The following is a 17,403-nucleotide window of genomic DNA, read 5'->3' on the forward strand; positions in this document are numbered from 1 at the left end:
AGAGGCCAGACTGAGATGGTTTGGACATGTCCAGAGGAGAGATAGTGAATATATTGGTAGAAGGGTGCTGAGTTTTGAACTGCCAGGCAGGAGGCCTAGAGGAAGACCAAAGAGGAGGTTTATGGATGTAGTGAAAGAGGACATGAAGGTAGTTGGTGTGAGAGAAGAGGATGCAGAAGACAGGGTTAGATGGAGGCAACTGATTTGCTGTGGCGACCCCTGAAGGGAAAAGCCGACAGGAAAAGAAGAAGATCTGTACATCATCACGGTTGTAGTTTATTTTACAGTTCATCCTTCCGTCCATAAGTTTCACCAGAAATAATGAATCCTTTGTAAGTAGTTTGCATGCAAGTTAACATTTCATCAGTATTTTAACACACATAGGTTATCTGCTATTGTAGATCATGTTGAAATGTTGAAGATGTAATTGCATCGCGCTGCCACGTCGCTTAACAGCCAGCAGATGTCGCTGCCGCTACTTGGTTTCACTTTTGACGCTCCATCCATTTCCGCCTACGTCACTCCCCCCTCACAACAAGGAATATGGCGGCCAGCTCAGACCGGAATCCTCCACCATTCTCTGCAACAGAAGCACCGGGAGCAGGGCTGTCTGATATGGCAGACGAAGACAGCGACGAGGGAGAAGACATCTTCGTCAATAACGTATGTGTGCAGCGTGACGTCATGAATGAGAATAGTGGGGTTACGTTGAGGTGGTGAGCTTTACGTCAAAGAGCCTGTGGTCCGCCTCGATCCGCCCCGACCTGCCTTCATCCACAGCATGTCAGACAAAACGACGGTACACACTGATACACCTGGTTAAACCGGTTTACACCACGGCTGTTTCTCAGTCTTGGGTTTTTATCTATTCAACTAAGCATTTCTTTCGACTTGTCCTTAATCCTGGTGCTTAAACGTTACGTTATTTAAGGATGATGTCATATTAGCTGGTATCCAGTGCAGGAGCAGAGCACACGTCTCCCATTCTCTCGTCACATCTCGATTCGAAGCGGTCATGGATTGTGATTGTCAGTGTTCCTGTGTGTGTCCGTGTGTTCGTTTGTCCACTAAATGTCTTCACAACCGTGGCAGATGGAAAGAGGAAACAAAACGCACATTACTCGGGCGGCAAAGGGGATGAAAAAGAGATGATGACCTTGACCTCGAGAAAACTAGGCTATGGTCGAATTTGAACATTTGTACTATACAATTTCCTCCGGGATTAATAAAGTATCTATCTATTTATTAGGAATTGGATATGATAGAAAGACGAGGGATCAGGATAAAATTTTGAATTCAGGGGTGTTGCGGGATGTTGCAGTCTGTGCCTGCATTGGGAGGCCACGACCCATAGAGACACGGCTCCTCTGTTGTCAACTCTCTTTTTTTACGTTAAAATGTGTGGGTTTGTCATTAAAAAGGCGTCTTTCTTCAGAGAACCTCTGCTGCTGTGAGCCGAGGAGTTTCTCAGCCGGACCGAATCGATGGAGAGCCTCCAGACCTGTTCGGTGAGGAAAAGGAGGCCAGCAGCACCGCTGCCAAACCCAACGGAGTCCACTCTGATGAGGACCACGACCTGTTCGCTGGTTAGCAAATATTTCCTGTTGACCCCCCCCCCCACTAAAATGCATTTTATTCAGTGTTAACACTGTCTAAAAACAATCCAGTCTTGTGAGATGGTTTATTATAAATCTTGATCCAAACAGCATACATTTTAAAGGGTCATTCCACCTTTTTCATAAATCTGGGTCATTTTAGTCCATGAACATACAGTGTAGTGGTGGAATGCAAAAATACTATTAGTCAAGTTGTGGACTTAAATTTGCTAATTCATGCTGTGATTGAACTTTATTGGATATTTTTTCTGGTAAACAAATTTACAAATTTAGTTTTTACATGTTGAAATCGAAAAATTATTATATACCGTACTTTTTTTACTCAGTCTCAATAATTTGGCATTAATTATTAACTTTACAGGTTCTAATTACTAGTGTAGAATTTATACTGGTTAATAAATCATCTGTGAATTAAACTGTGCTGCAGTGCATTTTAACTGATAATTAAATTAAGCTCACCTTTATGAGCTGCAGCCTCTTTACACATTAATGCGTCACCATAAGAAATCCTCCACAGGGTTCTGGGTCTACTTCAAGGTCTCTGCCAGGAAACCCTCCAAAGGGAGGTGCCCTGACCTCTTCAGCTGGTTCCCTTTGACAAGAAGAGGCTGCTGCTCTCCTCTGAGCTTGATAACCAAGCTCTCCACATTATCACTGAGGCAGAGCTCAGACACCCATAGAAGAAGATTATTTCAGCTGCTAATATCTGTGATCTCATTTTTTTGGAGTTCATGAGGGAGCAGTCCACTGATTTTTGTTCAAGATCCACAGCCTCAAACTCATCCTGGGTCTGATGCCAGCTGCTCGGCACTTGGCCACAGATGCGTCTACTGTATAAAGTCATAATGTAGAGCAGGGGTCACCAAATGGCGGACCGCGTATAAATTCACCAGAGTATATTTTCTTGTCACAATTTTTCTGACGATCGTGGCTACAGACGGCGGGCGCTGCTACTCCAGTTAATACGGTAATAGCGCTACTCAGTTCATCCAATCAGATTGTGTCTTTACCCTGCTCTGTCAGCGCGCCTGGAAGTGACCAGCTCGGTACCACTACCGCTGTGAGTTTACCGCTACAGGAACACAGAGGAAGAGAGACGGTGAGGACAGAATAGCTCCAAATGAAGGGAGGTTAATAAGGAAAACTGCTGGTTAACAATGAATGGACGAAATTTGTATTCATTCTTCAGTCAGGCAGTTCAAAACCATCGTGTCTCATATAGTCTGAACACGTAGCATTAATTAAAGATGGTAACGTGAAGAGCTACTATGAAGCAAAGCACAGAGCTTTTGAGCAAAGTTTTCTCCTGAAGTCCGAGCTGAGGGCAAAATAACAGAGAAAAATGCAAACGAATCTTCAATAAAGACAAAGTGGGTTTTGGGGCAACATAAAAAATGTTTTAGTGATGGGACAGTTGTGAATAAGTGCTTACTGTTGTTGAGACATTATCTAAGGGGGGAAAAAAAAGACGTGTGAAAAAATCAAACAAATCCCGATGTCAACAGCAACCAGAAAATCAGAAATATTAACATTTTGATGCAGCTACTCAGAGCAGCTATTCATGCATATCTGTGGCCACTGATGAGTCTACAGATGTTAATGTCCAGCTTTTGTGTGTGTTGGGTTCCTTCACAAAGACAAGGAGCTCTTTGCTGGGTGTAACACCACTAACACAAGAGGAGGGGACATGTATGCAGCAATAAGATACTGACAAAGAGGGACATAGATCTGAAGCGGGGGTCTCTGACACCACAGATGACAGACCACCACCCTCTCTTTTTCCACCACCTTGTCATGGTGGAAAAAGAGACCGAGGCTGTGCCAAACAGTGGGAGCTTTCCAAAACAGTCACGGTGTGCTCTGTGCACACTTTTTGCACAAGTAACCTTGTGCACAAGTAAGTGACTGGCAGGTCACATGCCCCTTTCTCTCATGAAGAAATTTCTGTTTGCGTTTTTCCCCTGAAAGAACCAGTTTTTATTCATGCTTTCTGAAGTTGTTAATGTTTTTTTACTTGAAGTGTAGGCCTTCAGTTCTTTATGCTGGGATGTCTTTAATTTACGAGAAAAAGGCTCTTTTTGCACTTTATTTTTAATTCTGAGGTTTGTGTGTTCTTCAATCTAACATAAAGGTTTGAATTTTATTTGCCTGGGTCTACTTTTATTTATGGTGAGGTAAAATAGCTAGCTGTGCACTCACTTAAATATATCCTGCATTGAAAATTGATAATAAATGATAATGTGGACATAGGGACTGGCTATAGGACACAAACTGGACTTGGGTTCAGAGCTTTTACTAAGAGGAAATTTTTATGACCGGACCTCCGTGACTTTTAATTGAATACCCCTGGTGTAGAACATGACACTGACAATTAAAAATAAGAACTGGTGCAGTCACAGACTGCAACATCCCTGAATTCAAAATTTTCCCCAGACCTACAGTAGGTCAAAGATTGAAGCTAGTGCTCTGACCTACTGTCATTGATCAAAGCACTAGCTTTGATCTATGTTCTAACTCTCACTGGCCTTCTCCCTCGTCTTTCCACAGTATCTTATCCAGTCCTTGAAAAACAAAAATATAAATTTGACCTTGACCTAGTTTTCTCAAAGTCATCATCTCATTTTCATCCCCTTTGAATAATGTGCTTTTTGTTTTATCTTTCTATCTGCAACAGTTGTGAAGATATTTGGTGGACAAACGAACGAACGAATGGACGGACAAACACGTGAACACTGACAATTACAATACATCACCGCTTTGAAGCGGGATGTACCGGTAATAAATATAAAAAAGTGCAACTTTAAGGAAATATTTTTTAAAAGTTCCAAACTAATCCAGCCACCCTCAAAAGAACCTATCCACCAGCAAAAATGATCCAGTCAGTCCGATTATTGCACTTGAGTTAAAGAAAAGTCTCTCACGCTCGTCATTTGTTTGTCTGAACCCAGAGGCTCATGTGGAGCTGAACACAGACAAGCCTGGAGGCTCCGGGCCCAAAGAGTTCTCCACCTCCTCTGGACCCCATCCTGCTGCCTCCTTCACTCAGAGCCCTGGAGTCATGCAGCCCACCTCCCAGGACGAGGTACACAACTAGTGTTCGTTGAATCGATTTTATTGCATGCATGATCTTGTTGTATTTGCTGTATGATTGGAGCAAGTGATTTATATTTTGCAGTAAAGTTTCTGAGGTGTGTTCTTGTAAATTGCAGTTGGAAGAAGAAGAGGCCGGTGATAGTTTTGATTTGGATGTTGCTGTCACCAATCCTGAAAAAGTTGGTTAGTCCGAGATTTTTTGTCTGTTAACTGTATGATACTACTTTGTGTAAATTCACATCCATGGACATTAGAGGCAAATGGAATCAAAATCAAACATTTCAACTTCTGCACACGAGATACTCGTCCTCAGTAACGCTTTTTCCCTCAGCACTCCTAAATATAAAACCAAAATACTACCACTTAAACCTGTCAGAATGCTGAAAAATCTTTTTGCATTTTCTTTTTGTTTTAAAAAACAAATTTAAGTGATAGACAAGAGGCTGTTTCTAATTTAGTTAATGCCAACCAATATTCACCTTGAGAATGGCAGTGGAATGCTGTTAAACCATAAAAACAATTAAAAACAGTAATAATAACAGGGTTCCCATTGGTCCTCGGAAGCCTTGGATGAGAACCTAAATTTACATTTTGAACAAATATGGAATCTCAGATTCTTTTAGATGTTTTTTAAAAGTACCTTCACTAAACAGGCTACGTTCTGCTGTTAGTATGCATGAACGGTTGAGCTAAAATGCAAGCGAGAAAGCTAAAACCAGCAGTAACTCGGCGTGTCTGGAACACAGTTCTATTGAGAAATGAGCAGACATTCAAGCCTCTTTACATGACCTGTTTTCTTTGAGCCAGAGCCAGTCTTCATTTAAAAAAGAAAAACAAACAATAAAAATCTACCTTGAGGGAGTTTGGCAAATGGAAATCAATGTAAAGAATTTGGTGATGAAGAAGTGGTAACCCTGTTTAATATTCTCAAAGAAGTCAGTGGTTTATGATATAAATCATGTAAAGGGATTTATCTGTAAGTCAGATGTTATGTAAACAGTAGACGGATATTTATAGCAGTGACGTGTTTTTCTGTAAAATATTCAAATCTCCAACAAATTAATTTTGCACTTAAACTTCAGTCAAAGTCAGCTTTATTGTCAAGTGTGCCATATATACACGACATACAGCAGAGATGAAATTGCAGTCCTCTCTGACCCACAGTAAACAGGCAGTACAACAGGCAGTACAACACAGGCAGAACTTACTGTCTTTGTCAATGTCTCTTTGTTTCTGTCCTCCTAGGAGATGGCATGAATGCGTATGTGGCCTACAAAGTATCCACCAGGGTCTGTAGTAAAACTTACATTGATAAGTTTTTTTCTTTTAACTTGGCTCCTAATAAGCCTAATCTTCATTGTTATCTATAAGTACAAAACTTTCAGATTCTTTTTCACATTATTGTACTGTCCTCGTTTCTGCCTCCAGACGTCCCTGCTCATGTTCAGAAGCAGGGTCTTCTCTGTGAGGAGGCGTTACAGTGACTTTCTGGGTCTTTTTGAGAAGCTGTCGGTCAAGCAGTCCCTCCAGGGCTGCATCGTTCCACCACCACCGGAGAAAAGTGTCGTAGGTGTGCGCCCAGGTCTTTTGTTTCTAAATGTGCGTCTGAAAGTCTGTTTGTGTTTGCTTTTCTCTCATGACTGTTATCTGGATCAACAGGAATGACTAAAGTGAAAGTGGGGATGGATGACCCGTCATCAGTGGAGTTCGTTGAGAGAAGAAGAGCGGCTCTCGAGAGGCAAGCATCCAAACGTTTTCATAGCCATATTATTACTGAGATGGAAAGTAGTGTTTATATTTTAACTGAGTTTATGTTTAAGACAAATACCGAGTCATCATACATTAATCCATAATACATGACAACACGAGGCAGGTGTATGGTTCGCTCAAGGCCTTTCAGCTATATTTCTGTTCACATCTGCAGTATGTTCATGTTTTATGCCTGTATGACACCTGAGGCTCACTTCATCTGCCTGTCGCTTTGTTCTTCATAGATACCTTCAGAGAGTAGTGTCTCACCCATCACTGATACAAGATCCTGATGTCCGTGAGTTCCTGGAGAGAGAAGATGTGAGTGAGCTCTTTTTTTTTATCCAACTGTAGAAATAGGTTGAAGTACAGTATGACTTAATCATTTCTTTTTGATTCTGCTTTATCTGTTTGCTAAATTGTTTTATGTTTTATTATCAGATTCCTTGTAGTTTAGGCTTTTTTGATGAGTGAAGTATTCTAGAATTTCACCATCTATTGTAAAGAGTATGTTAAATTTTAGATTATTGAGAATGACACATTGCCAGTGTGTGTCAGGTGTGAACTCGGAGCTTTGTGTGTTTCCAGCTCCCCAGAGCGGTGAGCACCCAGACACTAAGCGGAGCTGGCTTCCTCAAAATGATCAATAAAGCCTCAGATGCTGTCAACAAGATGACCATCAAGATGAACGAGTCTGACACTGTAAGAGGCCTCCTGGTGAAGTGGGTTACACTTCAGGACAATGGGAGCACATGTGGCTTGCATGTGTAAATGCGCGTTTAACAATTCTGTCAGAATGTCAAAAATCATTGATGACAGATCAGTGGAAAGTACTGAAAATATAAACAATGAGTTAATGAATGTCCAGGTTTCATCATTAGAAAATTAGTTCATATATATGGTGTTTGGTATGTGGTGCATTTTTCTATTTCTAAAGTTTTAGATTTCATAGCCCAGTAACTTAAATTACTCATCTCTTTTTTGATGAGTTTGTTTTAAATGACTGTAAAGATAAATATTTAATATTTAAAGGACACTTTGTAGTATGAAGCGAAAATTAATCTGTTTTTGAGTTTGGGTTTTTTTTTTAGTTGGAATTGAAACCAAACAAAGATGCTTTAGTTTCTTGCCATGACGTGGTAGCTTGTTTGTTTGTTTGTAATGGTTGTTGTTCTTGTTGTGTCTCAGTGGTTTGAGGACAAATTCCAGGAGGTGGAGAGCGAAGAGCAGCAGCTGAGGAGGCTTCACGCTCTAGTCGACACGCTGGTCAATCACAGGAAGGGTGAGCTTCGTGTCCTGTCCTTCACTCGTCTTTGCTTGGACAAATTTTTACAAAATATTACAAGTGAATGCATTTTTCTTTATTTTTCCTTCTTCAAACCAGAGCTGTGTGGGAACACTGCAGTATTTGCTAAAAGTATGGCCATGTTGGGGAACTCTGAGGACAACACAGCCCTGTCCCGGGCCCTGTCCCAGCTGGCTGAGGTGGAGGACAAGATGGAACAATTGCATCAGGAACAAGCAGCCAGTGACTTCTTCATCTTCGAGGAGCTGCTGGCTGATTACATACGTTTGCTCGGCGCTGTGCGGGTAAGATCACTGTTGCAGAATGACTGGTGAAAATTCTTCCAAAGCATTGACACATGTGAAAGTAAAACTGTTGTAGTTACTAATACCAGGATGAAATAAAGGAAGAAACCATCTTTTAAATATTTTAAGCCACCTTTATCTTGGAAAAGTAAATGTCTTAAAGTGATTTGATTTACAGAATTCCCAATATTTTAAAGGATCAGAGAGGATCCCGTCTGCAGTAGTGAGCGTCAAATCTTGATTTCAATCAGGGATTGAAAAATGTTAGCTGAGCTTTTATTTTAAGGCTTTAGTTGAAACACCAAAACAGTAAATTCTCTCTGTAACAATCATTTATAAACCGTATGGTGGTTTGTGTTTCAGTGCAGATGTGCTGCCTGTTTTCTGTTCAGTAAGTGTAACAATCAGGTGTTGTGTGACTGTTGTCATCAAATCTACACTGGGTGTTGACAGGGATGTTTTGACCAACGCATGCGGGCGTGGCAAAGGTGGCAGGAGGCTCAAAGCACACTCCAGAAGAAGAGAGAGGCCGAGGCTAAGCTGCTGTGGGCTAACAAGCCTGAGAAGCTGCAGCAGGCCAAAGAGGACATCTCTGAGGTAACGGCACCCAGCCAGGGATCACTGAATTGGAGTTGTGCTCCAATCCAGTCCTTTACCTCCATTTACAGACAAATAGCCACAGTAGTTTGACCTGGAAGTCTCAGTCAAGAGCTTGTCATTCCTACCCTTTGTGTTTTTACTTTTATTTTTTATTTTACCCGTCTTTATATTATTGGTTTCTAATTTGCAACCAAACATGTATTAACAAGAATTGTGTAAAAATTAAGCTCCAACAATTTTAATCAGCAATTAATCGTTCACTTCTTTTATCGGGCATGATTTTTTTATGCTCAATCGGTTTCTGCTTTTTTGTGGTTTATATGATTTTAAATTGAGTACATGTGTATCATACAAACACATTTAAACCATGGGTGCTGTGATTATTCACTATTATCTTTCACCTGTCATCAACAGATTAAATGTTTTTATATGAGGATGCCCTGTGGTGTCTGTGTCTTACTCCAGAAAGAATTGATGTGTGTCTGTTCATTGTTGTTAAAAATAAGTGTCATGCTCACGTCCAGCGCTGGAGAATCTGACAGGTTGTTGTTTTCTTTCCCATGCTTGTCCTCAGTGGGAGGCGAGAGTCACTCAGTACGAGAGAGATTTTGACAGGGTTGGAATGACTGTACGCAAAGAGGTTCTCAGATTTGAGGTATTGTCACAACTCAAATGTCTTTGTAGTGCTTCTTAAAAAATATGATGTATATTTGATGTCTGAACCTTAATGATTTAGCATAAAAACTTGTAATGTATGAAATAGAACTTCACAATTTAGCAGCATCAGACTCTGGTTTGGTTTTACAAGCCTGAGTTATTCTCAGGTTTACTCCTCAGACTTCTCTTTTAGGACTTTTGGCTTCAGACCCATTTTCTACCAGATTACAAATGACTACGTTTGTGCTGTTCCCATTGTAGAGAGTCGTGTGTCTTTCAGAGCATCCTAATACTAGACAAAAAGGCAGGTGAACTTTAAACACAATGTTAAACTAACAGTAGCGGCTATGCTGCAATAAAAATAGGATCAGTTCTCCTTTTGATTACACAGGGGAAGATAAATTATTTTCCCATTTGTAGACCAAATACCGTCATTATGTCAAAAGTCACACCACATTCTTCTATTCCAGTGTGCTATAATTTGCTGTAAACCATAGGACTGTAGCTTATACTCATTTATGTTCAATCTGCTTAAATCTGCTTAGTTTTGTGCATTTTTGATGATGACCCAAAAGAAGAGCAGAGTTCATAATGGCATTGTTTTCTGTCCTTTAGAGTGAGGTGAACTATTGCCAAAGCTCTATTTAGAGATGTTTTTTCCATTAGCAAAAACTGTGATATGTGACAACATTTAAATCTTTGCAGAAGGAGAAAGCCAAGGACTTCAAGAGTCAGATCGTCAAATATTTGGAAGCGATGCTGCAGTCTCAACAACGGGTAATCACATAACATTCAAGTATTTCTTCAACATGCACACTTCACTCAGTATGGCTGTTTTATTCATGACAAATAGTTCCTTATTATAAAATGAAACATCAAAATTTACTTTGTTTGCGCTGCCACAACCAAATTTAACTTGTTTTTCCTCTTTATTGCATTCCAGCTCATAAAGTTTTGGGAAGCATTCCTTCCTGAGGCAAAGGCAATTGCTTAATAAAGAGGAAAACCTTTGGAAGACACAACTGCCTTTCGAACACTTTACCTTTTGACCAGGAACTGAGGACAATTTTGAAAACAGAGGATTCCATCCAGTTTTTTTCTTCGTAATCGCAATTTATTCTCCAATTTTGTACAGTTCTTTGATATGAGCTGCTGAGTTTACACAACATCTCTTCAGCCTAATTCCTTGTTTATGTTTTTCACTGATAAAATGACACAAAGCAAGAAACCATCAGAGATTAACCCTAGTATTTTAGCACCCACCTTCTGAAAGTGGGAAATGTTTCGTCGTTAAACTATTATATTGAATTGTTAACAAAGAGGTACTACCCTACAATAATATTTCCCATAATTTAAATAAGAACATTTATGTCATTCCAGTCTCTGACATTTTGTGCATGTCAAAAAATGTCGTTTTGTTGCACCATGATGCATTGTGTTTGAGAAGTTGTTTTTCGATGAAAACCCACTATGGCGTTATTTACCAGGAGTATCAGAACGTTGTGACAGATGATCACTCAGAAAATATTCGATGATAGAAATGAGACTAAATCTCAGAGGTGACTTTATTTCATGCTTGTTACGAAATGAACAGATATGCAAAGTTACAGTGAGTACCAGCTCCAAAATAAATGCAATTGCTACTTTGTTGGTATTTTCTATTTAATGTATTTGCAAGTATCATTTTAGTACAGTATAATACATTTTATTATAATAATGCATCTCTTCCACAGCAGTTTTAAGTACTTAGATTTCTTGTATTAGAGATTAACAGCCATGAAAAGTCATTTGTAAGGATTGTTTACTACCCATGTGAATGACAACAGATATGTATGTACACATGTACAACACTTGAATCATGCCACTACTGTCTGACATTAGTATGCATTTTTTATAAATGAGCTTAACCATGCAGATAAGCACAGACATTCCAAAAGTCATTCTTTTCTAATTAAACATTTGTAAGCGTAGTTTGCTATCATGTCATATTAATGTAAGAATGTGCTTTATTTTTGTAACCACTTTGCATTAGAACAGTGTTTTCCCACTACAGTTTGCTGTACAAAATAAATACAGTTGGTTAGGTTTTGGGTTGTGTTTTTAGTGTTTGTTTCATTGTTTTATTGTGTGCTTGTTAGGATTTCTCATTCAAGAGGTAAATTATGAATTATCGAAACTCAGCTTGTGATTAGCCTCATTTTGCATTTGTAACGTTTTGTCCAGCTGTTCAGGACAGATATGGTCTTGCATTAACTAGAGTTCTATTTCATAACTGCTCTCTTCAGTTTGATGAACTTGTATAATTGCTGGTTACATCCGTGAATTCAATTTAACTTACAGAAATTCTACACTGGAGACAACAGCTTTTAGTCTGCCAATCATCAGTAGAAGGAAAACGTCAACTAGTACAACTCGTCTTGGTGCTGCTTTAACTAGTAATCACCGACAATCTCAGTCACTTCAAGACACATCAGTACTAAATCTTTTCTAGTAGTATGGACATCTATTTCCATGAACACAGATGTTTTTTTTCTTCTTTTTTTGATATTACATTAATCCTAAAGCTCCCATTTTAGGAAAGAAAAAATACCCTTATAAACCAACATGGAAATTTAAAATTCAAAGATTACTTTTGCTGATGATGTTGATGCAGTATTTAAAGCTTGAATATAAACACCAGAGGGGCCTCGAGCTTACACTGGGCTGTTGGCTGTTGTTTCCATGAGGATGAATAAAACTTGTTTAACCTTATGCAACTAAAAGTTCAGTAGAAAATGAAAGAGCCAACAAGACATGTAAATAACTGAGTAGGGCAAAAGGATTTATAATTTATTTTTCTCTGTAATTCCCTTAATACGGTCCAACTTTCAAATGTCAGGATACACAAAAGAAATGCTTGTCAAAGAATAACTTCAGTGATTGATATACTAAAGCAGAGCATCCTACACTGTCATTGTCAACTGGCATGGTGAAACTACTGCATTTTCAATGAGACATCTAAACTAAACTACAAGTAACTTACCTGGCTATGACCTCACACCACCTGTGCCACTGTAGCTGTAGTATATTGTTGGGATGTATGACATCATTAGTCGTTTGTTTTTTTTAACTGAAATGTTTTTGTGAACTCTTGTCTTTTCCATCCATGTGATTGTGGGCCTTTGCTGTATTGTGAAACTAATAAGTAAAAACTTCCCAAGGTTTCCCTCGCATCACTGTGTGAAGATAAAATATAAATAGATGTTATATTAGAAGTAGAAAAAAGCCCCAAAAAATGAGCCTAATACTACACAAAACAGGACAAATACCTGATGGTTTATATTTCTCTTAATGTTTATTCTTCATTTCTTGAAAAGATATTCACAACCCCACAGATGAATGCCTACATGACATTATCACACACATTAGTGTGTTTGAAAACTCCATGTTAGGACTCCCATCAAGAAACCAAACTTTTTTTAATTTCAGGTGTAGTAATCATACAAAAAATGATTTATAAAAAAGAAAATGATAAATTCATGGAATTACTTTTTAAGGCCTGATTTTCTGGCATCAAACCGAGTTTGCGGTTAATGGTCTTCAAATGACATCCAAAACATTTCATCAACTAAAAATCAAGTTGATGTTTTTTTTTATATCAACTTGAGTATTCTGTGATCCCACGGGATAGATACTAAAACGTGACCCGGAAGTGTGCGCGCTGAGGCGGGCGGTGCCGTTTTTCTACATCCGGTGTGTTCGAACCTCTCACGAGCAGCGAAGGCAGACAAACAGCGAAGAATGGAGAGGCTTCCACATCTGACACTCCGCCGTTAGCGTGAAACATCACCAACAACAGCCGACACACAAAAGCCTCCTTTGAACTCCAGGCTCTCGGCTACATTTTTCCCGTGACGAGAACACAAGGAGTGACGAGAGCTTCTGGATTTATCACAACGAAGGTGAGTCTGTTGTTTGTTTGCGGTGAGCTCCAAACCAACATTTGGGTTGTTAGCTAATATTTTCATTGCTAACGGAGCTAATTTCCTCGTTGCGGTCCAGCTGTCACTCAGCCATCAGCAGCGGAAGGCTGAGGCGTAGTTCATGTTAGCCAGACAGATTGCCCGGTCGCTTTATTTATGCTTCATGAACAGAACCAGTGCTGGAGGTTCCAAACAATATTTGTAACCTGTAAATGTTTTTATCCCAGACCACCAATTCAGGGTAAATAATGTCTGCTAACATTAGCCTCGTAGCGGGCAGGTCGGGTCTTGCCTCTCGGCTGGTTAGCTGTGTCGGCTAACGGGTACGTTTGTTCGCCCACTGATCGGTGTGACCATCACGGATGTTCCTACCGGTTCAGTCTGGAGCCACGGAGCGCTGGCGGTCAGCTGAATCCTGTACTTTGACTCAAATGGAGGCCTGTTTACAAAGGATCCATTATCTTTCTATTAGCCTGAGCTGCCTGCACAATACTTCCTCCCATATAGAGGTTGTTATCACTGCTACCATGTCCAAGATACGAAACACACAAAATGAACCTCAATATAATATCTGCCATTTTTAAGAAGGCCAAATATCAGACTGGCTATAGAGTTGTTTTCTTATTTAAGTGCTCTGCCAACTTTTTTTAAATTATCAGATGAAAAGTGTAATTTCATGTAAAGTAACCTTCTTATTTGCATAGGCATCTCAGTTTTAAACAATGACTGATAGTCTACCTCTACGTCTTCAAATAGTTATTACATTTTTCAGTGAACAGTACAGTAGCATGCTTTTAGAAAGCATTACAAACCAATACTAGCTTTTAATTTGTTCAGATTCGGTTTATGATTAGTTGATGATTTGTCCAAACAAGGAGTGTGTGGATATTGGTTTCCCTTCTTAAAAGAGTCTTACTGAAGGAAAAAGCAGGTTGTGAGAAGTGTTGTGTTGCACGTATCCCTCTGCCAAGGAGCTCATGTTTTCACCCGTGTCTGTTGGTTGTTTGGTAGATTGCTTTGTTTGTTTTGTCAGCAGGATTGCAGAAAACTAGTTGACAGATCTTCCAGAAACGTGGAGAAAAGGACAGGACATGGGTCAGGAGAGAAGTCATTGCATTTACCAGTAAACTCTAAAAGGAAAAATACTGTATTTCCTTTTTTTCCTTACTTTTCTTATCTCATTAACCAGTTCCATAAGATTTTGTGGAGGGATGGGTCAATAGTTGTGTGTAGGAATAGAAGTATGTTTTCCTCTGCCATTCAGTTTCAACAGATGATGTTGCACACAAATGAAAGCACAAATAAACTCGATGCTGACCAGACTTATTTTAGTATAATATATGTTGAAGGTTAAAAAAAGGTTGAGTAGTTAAGTTAGATATTTAATTCATATGTATATCAAAATTAAACATTACAGATTTGGCATATAATTATTTGTTAGACAAAGTTGTGGACAATAGGTATTCTTTATTTCGTTAATCACTGCATAATGTAAAATATTTCAGCAAAGTTGGTAACTATCTTCTCAAAAAATATTATTGCCTGGCTAATGCAATATTAATAATAGGTTTTTAAAATCTGTTCTAGTGCAAAATCGGCTCGTTGTCTTGGACCTGGGTGCACACAGCAGCCATTTATCCATGTTTTAATCTGTGAATTGATGGATAAGAGCAGATATAGATATTCTAAATTCCCCCTGGTTAAGTTCATGAGAGCTGGCTTTAAGGAGAGAAGCAGCTGTTGGCTGGCTTGGCCCCAGTAGGAGTCTGCACCAGTGGCAGACCCCCTTTCAGGCTGATCTTTCCTCTGAAGGTTAATCAATCCACTCAGCGCCTTTATGTTTCTGAAAAAATTAAAAGGTGTCAACAGATTAGTCAATAGATGCAAATCGGCTAGAAGAGGATCAATTTCTGAAGACATTGAGATGTTTTGACGGCATATAACTCCTGTTTAAAATTAGGAATGAAATACATAATCCATCTTCATGCTTCTGATTGCTTCGATCATCACGCAGTTGTTTTGCTGCTATGACTATATGGATTTTTAATACCACAGTTGAAGGGGGAATTCAACAATCCGTTCCTCCATCTTAATTTTTATTATATACACACAATGTATATATCGAATGTATTAAAATATCCTATGCCACTTTCTTATTTTGAGTTCCAGACAGTGTAGAACACTGAAATAAAATATTCTAATAAACGTTGTTTAGCTGTAAGGAAATTGTGATGACACAGACATGAGATCAGCAGAAGTTACTGTCTGTAGTTTCAGGTTTGAGAGCATCAACGGTAATATGACACATTTCTTGTTCATGCAGAATGAGCATCAAACAAAACAGTAAAGCAATGAGGTATGCTCACAAGAAAAGGAAAAGGATGCTTCACTTAAACAGAATTACATTATGTCCACGTATTACAATGAAGTTAACAAATAATATTAACTTCAGTTTATAAGAAGAAAAATAAGTGGGAATCCATTTAAACTATAGCATTTGCATAGTAGCATCAACTGAAAATTACATCGGCAGTCCTCCAATCCGCCCAAATTTTGCACATCTTTTTACCAGAAGTAGTCTAGAAATCAATAATGACTCTTAACACTCTGAATGATCTGAGTCCTGTTATTCCTGCAGTTCTGACAATATGTCAATTGTATTTATACTGGCACATTATATCATGGAGTTTTAATGACACTTTAACTTGAATCAAAAAGACTGGATATGATTGCTGGATGTTACATGTAGACATTTTACCAAATTAGACAAGGGAGTAATTCCATACAGTGGTACCTCTACTTACGAATGTCTCTACTTACGAAATTTTCTACTTATGAAACGCCTCAACAGGAAAATATTGCCTCTAGTTATGAAAGAAATTTCGAGTTACGAAAGGTAAAAATACAATATGGGCTGCTACTCGCAGCTCCCAAAGGTTCCTGAACGCAACATTCTTATAACTGCTCTGCCATTGACTATTACCTAGCATCCTGGCATCCCATTGGCTAAGACAGACCTCTGTGTGTAGCTAGATAAGTCTCTATGCAGCGTCCTCGTCATTCGGCCCTCGACCCATGACGTGTTCTGATAGTTTTATGCAAATATATTAACTTTTTGAGTATTCGCTATGGACCCCAAGAAAGTGACAGAGAAAAGAGGAAAAGAAAATACGAAGAAAATAATTTTTTTGTCCATACAAACAAAGCTAGAGATAATAGAAAAGCATGAAAAAGGGATGTGTTTGGTTGATCTCGCCAAAGAATATGGCCGTAATGTATCTATAGTCGCCACGTTATTAAAACAAAAGGAAGTTTAAGGAGTTTAAAGCATCGTGTGGGTGGTTGGAGAAGTTCAAAAGGAGGACTGGAATTCACTCTGTTGTTCGGCATGGTGAGGCAAGAGCGCATGAACCAAAGAGGGCAAAAAACAATGAGGACAGCAGTTAAAAGATAAATTAGCATCATTTTTAGTCTTTACTCTATTCTTTGTTTTTTACATAATGCACAACTCTCATTTATTGTGAATTAATGTAATTCTAACCTGTATTTGTTACATGTTTTGATGCATTTTTATGCTTTATAAAACATGTCTGAATTTTGGGGGGCTTAGAAAGGATTAGGGCATTTGCATGGAAAACGCGTCTCTACTTACGAAATTTTCTACTTACGAAATTTCTTCCAGAACCAATTAAATAACTAAGTAGAGGTACCACTGTATTTGCAGTGACAATTTAAACCAGCATTTAATTTAAAATGGGTTTATTATCTATTTCATTATCAGTTGCTATCAAATACAGTCCTTGGAACACATCAAAAAAGTAAAGGCTATATCAAAATAGTCGTCCCTCCTTATCAAAAAGTAACTTACCGGTACTTTTATAGGACGCCAAAAGAGGTGTATCCTCAAAGTTATTAATCAGGAACCGTGGCCCTTCCACAGACTGGGAATTCCCCACATAGCATCAAAACTAAAGCAGCCATTTGTTTTCCACTGGAAATGTCCATTGAAGTGCTTGAATTGTTCTTCATTTCATTTGTCGTGTCTTGTTGTCTTTTCAACATAATGCTGTTTTGCAATTGCATCATTACTTTTAGCTGATTAAACCTTATCCACACATTATGCTATATACTTCATA

General features: G+C 38.8%; 2 protein-coding genes across 5 annotated transcripts in view; both read left to right on the top strand.

Annotated features, from left to right (window-relative positions):
• Nucleotides 1-533: 533 nt before the first annotated feature.
• Nucleotides 534-11,390, top strand: LOC137600358 (sorting nexin-1-like). The gene is made up of 15 exons (XM_068321944.1): nucleotides 534-663; nucleotides 1,436-1,586; nucleotides 4,565-4,698; nucleotides 4,826-4,892; nucleotides 5,955-5,998; nucleotides 6,138-6,279; nucleotides 6,369-6,447; nucleotides 6,704-6,779; nucleotides 7,047-7,160; nucleotides 7,647-7,740; nucleotides 7,843-8,048; nucleotides 8,502-8,645; nucleotides 9,223-9,303; nucleotides 10,011-10,082; nucleotides 10,249-11,390. Exons 1-15 carry the CDS (start codon nucleotides 544-546, stop codon nucleotides 10,297-10,299), a joined length of 1,575 nt encoding a protein of 524 aa, XP_068178045.1. The 5' UTR covers nucleotides 534-543; the 3' UTR covers nucleotides 10,300-11,390.
• Nucleotides 11,391-13,050: 1,660 nt separating this feature from the next.
• csnk1g1 (casein kinase 1, gamma 1) overlaps nucleotides 13,051-17,403 on the top strand; it is a 37,223-nt gene continuing 32,870 nt past the window's right edge. For all 4 annotated transcript variants that reach the window (XM_068310644.1, XM_068310653.1, XM_068310661.1 and 1 more), the window contains exon 1: nucleotides 13,051-13,246. The gene's annotated coding sequence lies outside the window, so the exon portion shown is untranslated. The remainder of the gene's footprint in view (nucleotides 13,247-17,403) is intronic.

This window comes from Antennarius striatus, chromosome 1, assembly GCF_040054535.1.
Source record: "Antennarius striatus isolate MH-2024 chromosome 1, ASM4005453v1, whole genome shotgun sequence".
Lineage (NCBI taxonomy): Eukaryota > Metazoa > Chordata > Actinopteri > Lophiiformes > Antennariidae > Antennarius > Antennarius striatus.